At 42.7% G+C, this 16,424-nt stretch overlaps 2 protein-coding genes across 4 annotated transcripts in view; both read left to right on the top strand.

Annotated features, from left to right (window-relative positions):
* The first annotated feature begins 5,560 nt into the window (after nucleotides 1-5,560).
* On the top strand, nucleotides 5,561-10,783 carry LOC143038602 (uncharacterized). 2 transcript variants are annotated; one of them, XR_012967580.1, is made up of 4 exons: nucleotides 5,561-5,855; nucleotides 7,914-9,275; nucleotides 10,098-10,237; nucleotides 10,504-10,625. XR_012967580.1 is itself a non-coding variant. In XM_076208039.1 (3 exons), exons 2-3 carry the CDS (start codon nucleotides 7,920-7,922, stop codon nucleotides 10,669-10,671), a joined length of 1,524 nt encoding a protein of 507 aa, XP_076064154.1. In that variant the 5' UTR covers nucleotides 5,561-5,855; nucleotides 7,914-7,919; the 3' UTR covers nucleotides 10,672-10,783. The 2 variants fall into 2 exon arrangements, 1 of the variants encoding a protein (XP_076064154.1); XM_076208039.1 differs by lacking the exon at nucleotides 10,098-10,237 and having other exon boundaries at nucleotides 10,504-10,783.
* Nucleotides 10,784-15,106: 4,323 nt separating this feature from the next.
* Nucleotides 15,107-16,424, top strand: part of LOC143038603 (serine-enriched protein) — a 43,329-nt gene continuing 42,011 nt past the window's right edge. For both annotated transcript variants that reach the window (XM_076208041.1, XM_076208040.1), the window contains exon 1: nucleotides 15,107-15,165. The gene's annotated coding sequence lies outside the window, so the exon portion shown is untranslated. The remainder of the gene's footprint in view (nucleotides 15,166-16,424) is intronic.

Below are 16,424 nucleotides of genomic sequence, written 5' to 3'. Positions count from 1 at the left end.
TGCTTGGATTTACTTGGAGATGTCTAGAAGACCTCTTCACAGCCACGGTGATCCGGCACTGTTACCATTCCTGGCGTCCAATTCCTTTAAGGCCACCTGGTCTTGTATGGTGTTCGTTGACCGGCATTCGGCAGTGTAGCCTGGTACAGGTGGTTCATCAGGTACAGCTGAAAGGAACTTATCCAGTCCAGCCTTGAGTCTGTCCACTGTACAGTTGGTGATGTTTCTTATATCCATCGGTAGAGTATTAAACATCTTTGGACCCTCATGGTTCAGGCTAGCAAGGTTTTGATCCTTCCAGGAGCTCTGGTTGGTATTGTTTTCCTTGCTATTTTCCTCTCTGATCTTTCAGTTCTGTACGGCTACAGGGAATGGGGATGCTGGGTTAGGTACCTTTCCTTCAATCACCTTCCGCACGTAGATGGCACGATACCGGTCTCTTCTTAGCTGTTGAGAGTAGAGCCCCAACTTTTTGAGACGTTCCCAGTAGTTTAAATTCCGCATTTCTCTGATTTGCCTGGTGTAGGACCGTTGGACAGCCTCCAGCTGCTGAGTTTCTCCCCGTTTGTGAGGGGACCACAGCTGGCTACAGTAGTCTAAGAGTGGCTATATCATGGTGTTCCAAAGGGTCAACATTATTTTGGGTTCCCTGGTAGAGAAGGTTCTGAGTACCCAACCTGTCATCCCTCTTGCTCTTCTCACCGTTTCGGCTATGTGGTGATGAAAGGTGCAGTCTTCTCCCAGATGTACCCCCAAGGCATTTAGCGGTCTGTAGTGCGCTGATTTCATGGCCTCCTTCTGTGAGTAGTTTTGTGTTAGTTTTTATTTCTTGATGTTGGCCATGTCGCAGTATTTCAAACTTTTCTTCATTGAAGACCATATTATTTCTTGAGGTCCAGGCAAAGACAGTATCTAGATTTCTCTGGAGGTTAGGTACATCTTCAGTACTGGTGATTGGTAAGCTCAAACTGGTGTCATCGGCAAATGAGGAGAGGCTAGAGCCATTCACTCCCTCATTTATGTCCCCCATATAGATCAGGAATAGGAGTGGGCCCAATACAGAGCCTTGAGGTACACCGCTGATCACCTGTGTTTTTTTTTTTTTTTTTTGTGATTTGGTTCCTCCTACCTAGACAGTCTGTAGGTATCCTGTGAGAAACGCATGAATCCACACACCCAATTTCCCTGTGATGCCGAGATCCTTGAGTTTGTGTAACAGTATGCCATGGTCCACCATATCAAAGGCCTTCCCAAAATCAAGGAACATCTCATAAATGAAAATGTAATTAATACAATACAGGGTCTACAGTTGGGATAGAACTTTTGATACAGACTGTACTGTATATAGATCTGTTCTATGCAACGTCTCCTTATAGATCTAAAGACCTCCTGTTGACATATTTTCTATTGAAAACACATTCCGAATCAAGTATAGTTACGTCTACTATAGTCACCCGTTTGTATAAAGTTTTCTTTACATATTATTACAGAAAATGTAATCTCATTATTTTAAAGATAAACTCCATTTTTTTTTTTTTTTTTTTTTTTATTATCCATCTCTTGGGCCCGAGAAGAGGCTGGGGTATTTGGGCACTATCCCAAAAATCCCCATAAATTAGTATATTGAAAAATATATACATCAAGTAATGGATATCATCCAATTCGTTGCAATTACTTTTCTAATTGTCTAACTCTAGCTGTCAGTAAGTAAGTCACCAATCTGTTTTATTAAATCGAAGGTGAAAATAATCCTCGTCTGCGATTCATATTCAGATTCAGATTAATCTATTTCAATAGAAAATCATTCCACAAGCAATTCAATCCAATAATCAAAACAAATGAGTTGAAAATATAAAAGACCTAAAGCCAAATGTAGCTGCTGGACCTGATGGAGTACCAGCCATGCTACTCCTGAACTGTAGAAACTTCCTGGCAAAACCACTACTCAGACTATGGAGAAGGTCCCTAGACACAGGAGTTATCCCGGAGGTTCTCAAAATTGCCACAATATCCCCAATATACAAGGGTGGGGATAGATGCACCCCTAAAAACTATAGGTCAGTTGCTCTGACATCACACCTGATCAAAATCTTTGAAAAGAATGTTCGCAATAGAATAGAGAAATTCATGGAGGACAACCAGCTATTCAATGACAACCAGCACGGCTTCAGAAAAGGGAAGATCCTGCTTATCAAAGCTCCTGGTTCATCATGACTGGGTCCTACACAACCTACCCGAGGAAAAAAATGTAGATGTAGTGTTCCTTGATTTTGGGAAGGCCTTTGCACAAACTCAAGGACCTCGGCATCACAGGGAAATTGGGTGTGTGGATTCATGCGTTTCTCACAAGACGCCTACAGACAGTCTCGGTAGGAGGGACCAAATCACAAAAAGCACAAGTGATCAGCGGTGTACCTCAAGGCTCTGTATCGAAGGGCTTGTCCCCATCTTGACGATTGTTAAGCCGCGTCCACACTTGTTGCATTTCTACGTATCGTATCATCTTTGCGTATTACCTAGTGATACGATACGGTGCAACAGGTTATTATACCCACTTGTTGCGTATCCGTATACAGCAGGCGGATACGCAACAAGTGGGTACAATACCCTGTTGCACCGTATCGTATCACTAGGTGGTACGCAAAGATGATACGATACGTGGAAATGCAACAAGTGTGGACGCGGCTTTAGACGTTTAGGCTAAGGGCCTACAACCAAGGACGTTTGGACCATGAGGATGACAATGTGTGGACGTTTGGGCCACGGAATAAAATCTCTTAGTTTTGTTTCATCTTTTGGAAGATTTTTTCAACCTAACCTAACCTAACAAAGACATATTATTTTCTTATTTCATTTCATTCCGTGACTCAAACGTCCTACTTAGCGTGGTTCAAACGCCCTAGGTTCCAGCCCCATTGCCCAAATGTCCCTTCACCCATTTTGACGGGCCCCTTATCTACAGAAGATAATTTATTTCGTTCTGTCTACTGTCCCTACCCATCTACTATCCCACTGCTGTTGTGGTTTCTTTTACAAGGCTGTAAGAATAACGGACGATCTGTCTGATTAGATTTAGTCGTGCCGATTAACATGAAAAAGAAATCTAAAAGACCAAAGGTCCCAATTTCATACCAGATTTGTTCAAGTGCATACCCTCACGAAATAATTTTCGACACTGTACCGATACCAACATCTTTCGGAGACCAAGCGAAACCTTTTTTTTTTTTTTTTTTTTTTATCAAATGTCCTCCACTTCGAACTACTGAAACACTCCTGCAACCTAAATTCACCTTATGTTTGCATTTGCATCAGACTACACACACCGTCGTCACAAACGCTCTGGTAAAAATCTGCAAAGGAGATCCTGTATGCCGCTCGTTCGAGGAGTTTGATTCGTGATTCCTTACGGTCGTGTAAACAAACAGTACCTCAGATTACCTCAACGAAACTCCAGTCCCAGACTCTATCTATCTATTTATATACCAAGAGCTTTTTCCCCTTTATAAAGGAGGTAGCCAAATCAAAGGCACGCATTCACTCTCGCCCATTTCACTCTTATCCATCACCCTTGTTTCTCTTTTATATTGGCTCCTCGTGAATGAAGGGTCATCCCCTGTATGCCACCCACTGCCCAGGTATCTATGCCGCAAGGCACAGTCCCAATGCCATTGTTGGATATTCAACCAGCAGTCAAAGTTGCCGCATTTCCTACATATAACAAATAAACAAATAAAAATTTCACTATATAAAAGGTTACGCACCCACTGCCACCCATTCTCCCATCCACCATCCATTCCCCCTCTCATCTTAGCTCCTCGTGGATGACGGGTCATCCCTGTGTCCCGTCCACTGCCTTGGGCCAGAAGCAATGTAGCAAGACGCAGTATATTCACAGCAAGACCACTTCATTTAGTCGGCGACCCACCCCCTCTCCGTCCCCTCATACAAAAAATGAGAAGACAGGGGGAAATCCCTTCGGATTGCGTCAAAATATCATTCATATATAAGCACCCCTACCCTGCCATTAGTGTCGATAAATAATAGACCAGAACGGACTTAAAAGGATGAAGACTGAAGGCATTTTGAACTAAATCAAAAGAAAATGGAAGTTCAATAAGAGTCTCTTCCTTTAAAATTACTATTAGGCAAACACAAGATATTCTGGATAAAAAAAAAACTTCCTCCAAATTCTTTCAATGTTGGTTAATGAGAAAGCTTGTACATAATGCAACGAGTTTATGGGAGGCTGTTAATAGTACATAGTCAGCTTAAATCATTCCAACTCAATGTTTTCCTAACAATGACTGCCCTTCTCCAAACTGAATCACATAAACAAGGTGTTCTTGTAGCAGCAGCCATGACGCTAACAAGTTCTCACAACAAACATTTCCTAATTTTGCGTATTTTGTCATAAATAACAAGCAATACTACAGGTTATGTGGATATCCTTTGCGTATGCACTATGATATGCACGCCATTTATTTTGGTATTGCTTATTATTTTTTGCAAAAATTTTAAAAAGTAGCAAACGCTGTTTGGTAAAAATTAAACGATGTTGTGATTTAATTGAAGATGCCTATTGATCACTGTTTCTTATAACGTGTACGTTTCTTCTGACTGCTGTCAGCTAATTTTCTTCAGCTAAGGATTAAGAACATACATAAGATGCAGACAATTATATCCTATTTTTTATCGTAGATGTGAGCTGAGTCGTCAAGAAGAAGTGAACTAGACAAGTACAGAGAAGACTATGTCCGATTCCGATGGTGTGATTTATTGTGTGATACAGTCTTTTGTATTACTTTGGCACTTTACATTTTGTTAATCGTATTTATAGTACATAGATACATACGCAACTGTGACGTAATATATAATTACATTATTGTTTCTAAATCATGATGTTAGATTATTAGCAAATACCCGGTCAAACTCTTTGAAACATTCACTTCAAATGGTAGTTAAGCCAGTCATAGTATCACGATTCTCGTCAAATGATGTGAATTTGAAAATCTGAAGGACGACTTCGCTGTGTTCTAGACTTCCCTTAGGACAATTCAACAATGTTTATAATATTCGTATATATTTAAATTCTCTTAGTTCGTCATTCAGATTCTCAGTAAATGTCGCAAAGGCAATCTGGAGATTCAAAAAATAAAAATTTGCAGACGAAGCTGTTTCTAGTCAAACGAATTCACTTGAGTCATGATAGTGTGACCGTTGCTTTATCAAGAGAAATACATATATAAATGTACCATATTTGTTTTCATATACTAACATGTATTCTGAATTTAACTATCTAATCTTCGGCTTTATTTTCTCATCATATATTCATTTTTTTACATTTGGTAGTTTCATGCATTTGATCGTATAAGAAATGCTTCGATTATTTTACGTTCATATAATTTGCCCATGCACTTATGTATTGTACCAGTCATCGTCACTACCTGAATATATGTATTTTTAAAACAAAAATTGAGTACTTTGAAGTGCATTTTTTTTTTTCTTTTTTTTCATTTTTGTATCTTTGGACCTCTGACGTCAGTCGTTTGCAGGTATTTGCGACAACCCCGACATCTGGATAAACCTTCAACCACTCCACTCGACCTGTAGAACAGCTCCTGTTTGATTACACGGCAGTGAGGAATCACGAACCAAGCTCCTCGTAAACGCGGCTCAGAATTCTCCTTGCAGATTTTTACCAGAACGCTTGTGATTGAGTTGCGTGCAGCCTGATGCAAATGCAGGCATAAGGCGAATTCGAGCTCCAGAAATGTTTTAGTGCTTCGATGTAGACATTTTATAGACTCTTGTTTCGATTGGTTCCCGAAGGAAGACGTTGTGAAGGCATCTGTACAGTAAGTGTCAAACTTTATTTCGTGAAGAAATTTGGTACCAAGTCGAAGATGGGACCTTGATCCCAAGAGTGTTGCTACCACGGTTTCGATAATTGGAACTCGAGAGGAAAAATATTGCTGGCGTAATCAAGTGCGCACACGCCTAAGCACACACACGGACGCACACATGAATGCACACGCACGCACACACACGCACGCAGGCACATATACACACACGCGCAAACACGCACGCATACGCACACACAAAGGGGGACATGAAAAACTCAAAGGGCAGTTATAGAAGGTCTGGAAAGTTTTCCACCCAGTGGTGGATGTCTGGAACAAATTGGACGAAACAATAGTGTGGTCAAACGCCATACATGATCTTAAGAACAAACTAGATGTTGCGAGACACAAAGACTGGTCATTATGAGCATAGCTTCCCTTCCCGTGTAATACAACTAGGTAAATATATGAGCACACACGTGCGTGCGTGCGTGCACATGAACACAAGCACACGCATGCACAAGTGCACATATACACATTCACGCACATGTACACACGCTTGCACGTGTACACACATGCACATATACACATTCACGCACATGTACACGTGTACACAAGCACGCGCGTGTACGTGTACACACATGCACATATACACACGCACGTTCAAGCAAGCACATGCACGCGTATACACAAACTGCGGAACCCTCGTTTGGGTTTAGGGACTGTTTGCTCGGTTCCCAAGTGTTACAACTCGTGTGCACCTTTCTCTTTTGTTTAATGGAGACGTTGCAAGGAAGCGAACGCCTCTACTTTTTACGTAAAATCATGTCTGCAGTAATAATGTACTGCAGGAAAGGGGCGGAACTAGTCGCATGGGGTAAAACTTTGTTGCATACCTAATTGTTTGCCAACAAAATAAAGGGAGGAATTATACAAAACACGGTAGTTGGTGGTTTTGTTTCCCTGTCTGTCATAATTAGATATGTAACAAAGACAATGGCCAGACCCTTCCGACATAGAATATTACTGTTGCAATATGCGTCTTTGACTTGGCTACCTCTCTTGTAAGGGGGAAGAATCCCTTGGCATATACTGTAGATATAGCCATTCTATGACTTCTTGACACTATGTACAGCAAGGAGCTTCGAAACGTGACACAAAAAATCGAAGACTCGAACTATTCATAATAGTTCGTCCTTGTGTTGGCCTGTGACGGTCCTTGAGATTCGCTACCCAGAGAGGGATGTAGAGGAACGGGTCCCCGAGACCGAGAGGAGAAAGGTCAGAATCTACGGATCGTCTTTCGTTCTTCCTTTCTTTCCGGAAACTCGCAGATGGCTTCTCAGAGGCGGCATCATTTGAGAGAGCTGAGCGGTGGGAATTAAGGGTTGGAGACAGGATTTGAACTGGGTACGGGGTTAGGACAAGGATTAAGGGTGGGATTTAGAGTTGCGGTCAGGACTGGGATTTAGATTGAGGGGAATGGGGTATTGATGGGTGATCCTATTTCTGAAAGTATCAAGAGTGGGACTATTAACATGAATTGGGAGAGGATTCCACTCTTGGATGCTGCGAGCGGCGGGGGGGGGGGGTGAGTACTTGAATATGTTGGCGCTTGTTTGGTATGTGTGGTATTTTAGGTTGTGACTGCCTCTCCTCTAGCTATACGTGTATTTGTTGGATTGTGTGTTTGTATCGTAAGTAGTCGACAACACCTCACCATCGACGATGAACGAGTTGGTGTGGGGGGGTGGGCAGAGTTGGTGGGCGTTGTTCCTACATTGGGAGAATGGTGGGGCGTAATGTTAGAGGTTTTGGTACGAGGGCCATGAGAGGCGTAACCTACTAACAAGGATCTCCCGAAGGCGCACTGAAAGTTGTCCTTCCATGTGCCGAAAGAATTGGGAACAAGTTTAAAGTTCTGAATGCCCTCGTGCGAGTGGTGAATAATTTCATGTACATTAACTCCCCAGAAGCTTCCTCTAAATTGGATACAATCGACTGGCGTGGGCAGAATGTGTTCTTCCCTCGTAAAGACTCTTGACATTTTGTCCATTCGTTGTTACTTTGCAGGTAGAGATGGATCAACAGAGAGCACGGGCGAGTTCCCCCCGGGGCGCCAAGCCGAAATCCCGGAGGGATTCCTCTCCAGAGGACTCCTCCACAGACACCGCCTCCACAAGTTCCTCCTCTCCCGAGAGCCCCCACGCCTCCGACTCCTTCACCTACTCCCCTGGTAAACCCGGTGCCTTCTCCCCTAGTAAACCCTACGCCTCACCCGGCACCTCCGCCTCCTCCCCTAGAAAACCCTACGCTTCCCACGGCGTCTCCTCCCCTAGTAAACCCTACGCCTCCTACGGCGTCTCCTCACCTAGTAAATCCTACGCCTCCCACGGCGCCTCCTCCCCTGGAAAACCCTACCCCTCCGCCTCCTCCCCCGGCGCCTCCGCCTCCACCTTCGTCGCCTCCCCTAGTAAACCCTACGCCTCCCCTAGTAAACCCTTTGCCTCCCCTAGTACATCCTTTGCCTCCCCTAATAAACCCTACGCCTCCCCTAGTAAATCCTTTGCCTCCCCTAGTAAATCCTTTGCCTCCCCTAGTACATCCTTTGCCTCCCCTAATAAACCCTACGCTTCCCCTAATAAACCCTACGCCTCCCCTAGTAAACCCTACGCCTCCCCTAGTAAACCATACGCCTCCCCTAGTAAACTCTACGACTATGCCTCCTACGGTGCCTCCTCCTCCTCCTCCCCTAGTAAACTCTACGACTATGCCTCCTACGGTGCCTCCTCCTCCTCCTCCCCTGGTAAACACTACGCCTCCCCTAGGAAACTCTATGCCTCCCCCGGTGCCTCCTCCGTCTCCCCTAGTAAACACTACGCCTCCCCTAGTAAACCCTATGCCTCCCCCGGTGCCTCCTCCTCCCCTGGTAAACACTTCGCCTCCCCTAGTAAACACTACGCCTCCCCTAGTAAACAATACGCCTCGCCCGGTGCCTCCGCCTCCTCCCCCGGCCCCTCCTCCTCCTCCCCCGGCCCCTCCTCCCCTGGTAGACCCTACGCCTCCCCCGGCGCCTCCTCCACCGCCCCTTTCGCGTCCTCCCCTGGGAGGAGCCCAACTTCGCCTTCACCCACCACCCTCCAGAAGGCCAAGGGCAAGACCAAGCTGACGCACTACGGGTCCACTTCGCCCAGCAGCAGCGCTCACCAGGAGGCCGCCGAGGGAGGCGAACTTGAGCCGAAGAAGCGTGGTTTCAGGGCCAAGGACTTTATGCGTATGCTGCAGAGGCCCAGGACCCGGGTGGAGTACCGCCACCTCGACGAAAACTACGAGGAGGGCGAGACCGATCAGCTTCTGGGAGAGGAGGACCGGATTGCCGAAATAGAGAAGAGTGGCGGGAGCGACAAGAGCGACAAGACCGACAAGAATGACAAGGCAAGTTCTTTCTGGAAGTGGTCTGGGACTAGAGTACTCTGGGCGAGCCTGGGATTCTAGTACGAGTACTCTACGTGTTCGAGGGTCCTGAATGGATAGGGCACAGAGGGATCTCAGGGGATTGAGGGGATAGGGGACCGAGGGCCCTCAGGGGATTGGGGGGATAGGGGACCGAGGGCCCTCGGGGGTTGGGGGGATAGGGGACCGAGGGCCCGAGGGGGATGGGGGATAGGGGACCGAGGGCCCTGAGGGGATTGAGGGGATAGGGGACCGAGGGCCCTCGGGGATTGGGGGATAGGGGACCAAGGGCCCTCGGGGGATTGGGGGGAGAGGGGACCGAGACCCTCAGGGGATTGAGGGGATAGGGGACCGAGGACCCTCAGGAGATGGGGGATAGGGGACCGAGGGCACTCAAGAGATGGGGGGATAGGGGACTGAGGGCCCTCATGGGATGTGCGTCTCGGGGGGGGGGGGGTCGTGATTCATCTTGTACAGAGGAAAGCCCCGGGGCTTCAGGGCCATGTTCGAGAATGGCGGTGTAGGGTGAGTTTGATACTAAATATATTATACGGAACTGTAATCGGAGTTTTATCTTCGGTTGCATCATCCTCTAAGCTCTTTTCTGGAGTTGAGCGTGTGGTGGATGGGTAGGTTAGTTGTGCATATAGCGGGTACCTACACGATGGTATATTAGTACAGAAACCCTAGTGATCTGTCGTCGACACTGAACCAGCACATGACAATTAGCAGTGTCCAGTATGTTAAGTGGCAAATGTCATTAACATCGTGTTTTCTAGAAGAAAAATGTTTATTGATAATCAGGTACCTGGAAACGAGATTAAATTCCTGTGACGTCTCGACAGCCACGCGATACCGATAAGGACAGAAGCCCTGCTAAACTCTCGGAAACAGATTCTGCGTACCAAGTTCTTTAGGGGAAAGTGGTGTTGACGAACTTGAAAGTAAGTAACACTTAGAAAATTAAGTCTTTGGAGGTGGGAAAGGGGGGGTACGTCTTTGTAGGGGCGAAGGAAGATGCATCTTTGGAGGGGCGAAGGTGGCGCACTTTAATATTTGGAGAGAGGAAGGGAGTTTCTGTAATATGTGGAGGGAGAAGGGGGTACTGTAATATTTGGAAAGGAATGAGGGGTGGGGGAATTACTCTGATCTTGGGTAGAAACTGTCCCACCCATCCACCCTCGTCATCTTTCCTTCGTTCCATTCACAGGACGAAGGCGCTGCGAAAGGGAAGTCGAAAGGGAGGATGCGGAGGTTCGTGAAGTCCCTCGGGGCTGCCCTCGAGGACGCGACCTACTATCCTTACGACCCCGAGGGCGACGAGAACAGAACCTCCTCGGAGGAGTCCTTTTACTACTATCTTTCTTTGACGCAGTGATCTGGCTCCAGTGAAAGCGTTAGGTTACGGACAACACCGCCAACGCCAGCGCCACCACCAGCGCCAACGCCACCACCACCGCCAACGCCAGCACCACCGCCAACGCCACCACCCCCACCGCCACCGCCAACACCACTGCCAACACCACTGCCAACGCCACCGCCAATGCCGCCACCACTGCCAACGCCGCCGCCGCCACCACCACCAACGCCGCCACCACCACCACCACCGCCACCACCACCACCACCGCCGCCACCACCACCAACGCCGCAGTGATCTGGCTCCAGTGAAAGCGTTAGGTTACGGACAACACCGCCAACGCCAACGCCAACGCCAGCGCCACCGCCACCGCCAACGCCACCGCCAACACCACCGCCAACACCACTGCCAACGCCGCCACCACTGCCAACGCCGCCACCACCGCCAACGCCGCCACCACCGCCACCACCAACGCCGCCACCACCACCAACGCCGCCACCACCACCAACGCCGCCACCACCAACGCCGCCACCACCACCACCGCCACCAACACCACCACCACTACCACCACCAACACCAACACCAACACCACAACACCACCAACACCAACGCCACCCACTACCCCATCCGCTCTGTCACCCACTCTCTCACTCCCTCACTCACCCATATTCATGCATACGTACGTGAATGAGGATTTGACAACGCAGAGTCAAGGTTCGAGTCCCAATGTGGTTGTCCGATACATGCATACATACATGCAGACAGATACAATGTAATAGCATGCTGTAGTATAAATAGAGCTTGTGTGAAAGAGGGCACTATCATTTTCTGCAAAACTATTCTTATGCACGTCGGCATAAAACAGTCAGGTAATATATCAGTGATATTAGTCAGGATGAGTTTGTAAGTAAAGGATGTTCTCAAAGCTGAGGTGAACGGAAGTGGAGATCAAAGTTCAAGCTAAATTATGTCGTTTTTCTTCCAGTCATTTCCTCGCAAGGTAATTCTCCCAGTAGTTTACATTTGTATATGAATATTGAATTGTTCTTAGCTCATTTGAGTAACAATGCACTGTCATTTCATCTACAAGACCCAAGTTTGAAATTGTGTACCATATTCAGGTAAAGTTTAGGTTCGTGGAGTCTTGCCTTTATATCGGCACCCCTCTATCTAAACTATTTAGAACTCTTATTGTTTGAAGAGCGCTTCGATTTTGTTTCAGCTTTCATTGTTTGTTTTTCCCGTTTATACTCCTTCCGCTTGCTTTAACTTTTCTTATTATCCACAATTTGTATAAACATTTTACGATCTACATTTGTTCTCGAATAAGAATTTCCCTACTATTACTTTATCTTTTTTTTTTTTTACTTTATTCTAGTTCTTGCAGTGTATTAGGAAGTATTAAGTCTTCCTCCACCTCATTGTTGCATAGGATAGTTACAGTATCATAGTATAATTATAGTTTGCATATTCTTTTACTTAGTGATTTATTCTCTTACGTAGGAGCAAGCTGTAACTTCTTGCTCTCTACCATATTACTGACTCTGGTCTATCATAGCAATCTTTGTCCTGTATTTGTACTTTCCATTCTTTGTAAGTCTGCAGTCTTGTCCACTTCCTCTCCATATTTATATTATAGTCTTGCTTTTTTTATTCGTTATTATTTCTTTCGTGATGTATAATAAATTAAACTGGTATCTTTATTTCATATATATTTTGCTCCATTTGCAGTTTGTCCTCGCATCCTCCCATATATTCTCTGATAAAAAATAATTATATATTTTTAAACATTTTAGTCTCCCATCTGCTAACTTTTAACCTTTTTCATATTAGATTAGATATCTCCATTTCAACTTTTAATGTTTCTAATGCTGCATATTTAGGTGCTCCCATTTTCTATTTTTTTTTCTTTCTTTTTTTTTCTGTGAAGTGTGCAGTGTGCATACAGTACTGTTGGTAATACAATGTACGTTTACCCTATGAGCATTTTGTTGCAACTTTTCATTATTACCAAGCGAGTTGTGTTCGCTAGCTTCTGCATTTTTTATCACTTTTTTTTTTGTATTGAATAACTTTTGTCTTTGTCACGCCAAAGTATTTTTGTCACCCTGAATAATCCTATTTCTTTTGGCTTTCCTCGTATTATGTAGTAATGTTACTTTTTCTCTTAATTTCCAGTCCATAGTTTCTGCTTAATTGCTTCTATTAGTATTTCTCTTTCTGCTTGTACATTAGTGCTCATTATCAATCTGTCATGTGCATAAAATAGTGCATATATCTTAAACTTGTTATTTCTAAATCTTCCTTTCTTCCAATTCCTTCACTGTTACATACATTATTAGCTTGAATATTGTTGTCGACTCTGTACAACCTTGTATTAACCTGTTGGTTATTTCTGTCCTTGCTTCCTTTCTCTCCAATTTTTATTCTTGCTTCATAATTTTTGTATATTTCTTATTGCTTCTATTATATATTTGTATTTTGTATCTCATGGCTTCTATTAATGCTTCTCTCTATTGTATCATGCTCTTTGAAAGTCTACTCCCATTACTACCTGGTTTTTTTTTATATGCAATATTGTAATATGAACAAGTTAGCTTCTACTTTCACTTTGTAAGTCCTGCCTGTGTTTTTTTTTTCTGTGTTCTATCTCGTTTTTATTAGGGACATGAAGATACGTTTGCCAATGTTAAGTCTAACATCCTTAACTTTCGGCTTTCTCTTTTGCTCTAATACTTTTGTCTACAGTTTTCTATTTCTTTTTTTCTATTTCTTTTTTTCCTTGCTAACTCTGTTTTGAATCACCTTGTCAATATTTCCATACATTTGTCATTTACCAATGTCTTGTATAGTTCTGATTTTATATCATTTGGGCCTTTTGCTTTCTTCTTTAGGTCCTTTCTAGCCTTCTTTAATTTCTCTTGTTAAGGGTTTTCCCATTGGTTTTTGTTTCTTATGGTTCCTTATGTTCTCAATATGTATCTTCTAAATTCTTCCAGGCCTTTTATCATACGTGTATTTTATTTTGGTATCTTCGTTCCATATTTTTCCATTTTGTTTTCATGCTGCTTATAAATTTAGTTCTTTCGCTGCCTTTTTTCCATTTCTATTCCTTCTCTGTTGTATATATTTGTTCTCCTTTTAGTTTTCTTATGTTTTCCCATATTTTCTTACTTTTATTCTTTTGTCTCTACTAGCTTTTCCTCGTATGTATGCATAGCCACTTTTCTGTCACTCGCATGTTTTTGTTGGATAATTTTGAAATGCCTTTTTGGTTCTCGTTCATCTCTCTAGTCTCCCTGTTCCTTTTTTCTTTTATTCTTATTTCTTCACTCCATGTTGGTTCTATTTATATTCTTCATGTTTGTTTCTTTTGCAAGTCGTTTGCATCGTATTCTTACCTGCTATTTTCAGTATATGGTTCATCTCCATTAATTTTTTATTTTCATTTCCTTTACTTTTTCGAACAATATCGCCTCTTCTTCCGTCCTTGTGTATTTTTAGTTCCCATTTTCTGTTATTCGCATTTTCCCATATAAAAGTTGTCAATTAAGTTGTGGTCTGAACAGTCATATTCCTCTTCTTCATCGAACTTAGTTTCTCTAAACCTTTCATACATTATTTTATTTACTATTACAAAGTCTCTCGCTTCTGAGCTCCCGTCTTCCCCATGTAATTTGGCATTTACATATCATCTCAGTTCAGAATTCTTAAGCTTTTCTTGTTTGTCCAGTTTATCATAATCTTTCCGTTTGTGTCTATTTCCTGCTCTATAAATCCTATGTGACCATTGTAATCTTAGTATAATGTCCCCACACTGTTTTTGCTTCCGTTTTCTCCACTGTTCTTATCCTTTCATTTCTTATGTTGACTAATGATTTATTTCCTGTTGACATACGTATTAGCATTATTTGTAACGTTTTTCCAATTATTTGTAACTTCCGGTGCAGACCAGAATGTAAAAGTGTCCAAGCTTTTTTATTCTTAGTCATTTTTGTCGGAAGTTTGTATATTTTAACGAGATTACCCATGTGTCCAGATTTGTACACTAGTAAACGCTATGGACAAGTTTTATAATTTGTAAAGATTTGTAATAAAAATGATTGCTAATCCTGGTATTTTTTCCCTTACCCCATTCTGAATGCATTTGGATTTTTAAAAATACTAAACAACTCCAAGTTGCGTATGTGAAACTTCATATTTGCAAGTGAAAATAAAATTCATTCCCATTCCTCTCCTATGCCGGTGTTAAGAGGTTTGTACCTAACAGTATTCCCCCTCTGAAATGTTTATTTATAGAAAGGTTTTGTATAAAGTATGCCTTTATGCAAATTGAAACAAAATAGTAGCTAACTATATGTCGTACAGCATTTGATGGAGCTATAAACCTAAAGTATTTCCATAAGAGGATCCAATTCTTCTAAAATGAATGAATGTACATTGTTATCGTCTATACCCCGCTTTGTTTATGTTAAGATTGTGCACCTGTAGCATCGAAGTCTCCAGATAACTGAGGTATTCAATATCACACACTTGTTAACATTTCTATTAGCTTGTCATGGAGTGTTGCTTACCATCAACTTAACTCGAATGACCGATGGGCAAGAACAAATAACTTACAAGTAAGACTGTATTAATAATTGTTCGTGAGGGTGTTGGTGATGGGTACCCCGTCATCTAAATATCTCCAATAAAGCTAATTTAACTTTAGTATACTTTGTTTATATCCCTGTGTTAATTATGAAATAGCACAACCAAATTCAGAAAATCACGTAGGTGTTTATCCTTAAACAAGGCTTTCCGTCGTTTTCGTATAACTGATTTTGCGGTGTCAGTTAATGTTAACGCAGGTTATCGACAATTTGTTCAGTAAGTATCGCAAGAATTTAGTGTTCTTTAGCTATTCCAAATAGTATTGAATAATTAATTGCAATACTATTTTCGATGTTCTGATATGACAGATTCAATATTGCAGTCTGCCAATCAAACGACCCGACAGTATTATCTGTTGTTTGGTACTTAGTCGTTCATTGTTGCTTTAAAACAAGATATTATATATAGCTGTGCCCCTAGCCCCACCCTAAGCCTAAAGGCTATAGTTAACCAATTGAATAGAGTAAGGAGATTTCTGCAACTAGTAAGTACTTAAGATTGGCAGGCAGTCGGAAAAAGCTATATGGTAGTATATGTACACATGTATATATGCTTACATCTAGACTTGTGTACATGTATACATATCAAAATATGATCATTAGATATCAAGGATATAGACAAAGTTGGAACTGTTAGGCATGATTAATTGGAGTCTAGGAGGTGTAATCCAATGATTGTTGTTACTTTCCTGTATACATGTACTACAATTAGGCAAGTACAGGTAGTTAGTGGGGGTAGACTACAATAACAAGAAATCTTGGTTAGGGATAGTAGGGCCTAAAGAGGTCATTAGAACAAATCAAGAGACTACATGAGTAAAGTATGTGAAGAAAGTGCATAAATATTTGGAATAGCTTAGGTAATATAGCCCAAGGTGGAGCAATATATGAATTTCAAATATGATTATGGTAATTGGTAAATAAGGATAAAAAACAACTTGGAATTGTAAATGAATTTGAAACTATATAGGACAAACTGCAGAGTAAGAGACAAGACCCCACAAGCTTTTTTACAATTGCATAAATATCCAACTCTCATGCAGCACATCACTCATTCTTGAACAAAAAATTAGCTCTACAAGACTTTCCTTTTCTAATTCAGATATATATATATATATGTGT

Source organism: Oratosquilla oratoria, chromosome 24, assembly GCF_046742065.1.
Source record: "Oratosquilla oratoria isolate Oo_2021 chromosome 24, ASM4674206v1, whole genome shotgun sequence".
In the NCBI taxonomy this organism is placed as follows: domain Eukaryota; kingdom Metazoa; phylum Arthropoda; class Malacostraca; order Stomatopoda; family Squillidae; genus Oratosquilla; species Oratosquilla oratoria.
This window is presented reverse-complemented; position numbering and strand designations above follow the sequence as displayed.

What these genes read in the sequence shown, in the direction of transcription:
- LOC143038602 (XM_076208039.1), top strand. Translation starts at nt 7,920, where the DNA reads ATGGATCAACAGAGAGCACGGGCGAGTTCCCCCCGGGGCGCCAAGCCG. An exon ending in AGACCGACAAGAATGACAAG is followed by an intron (nt 9,276 to 10,503) that starts GCAAGTTCTTTC and finishes TTCCATTCACAG; the next exon opens with GACGAAGGCGCTGCGAAAGG.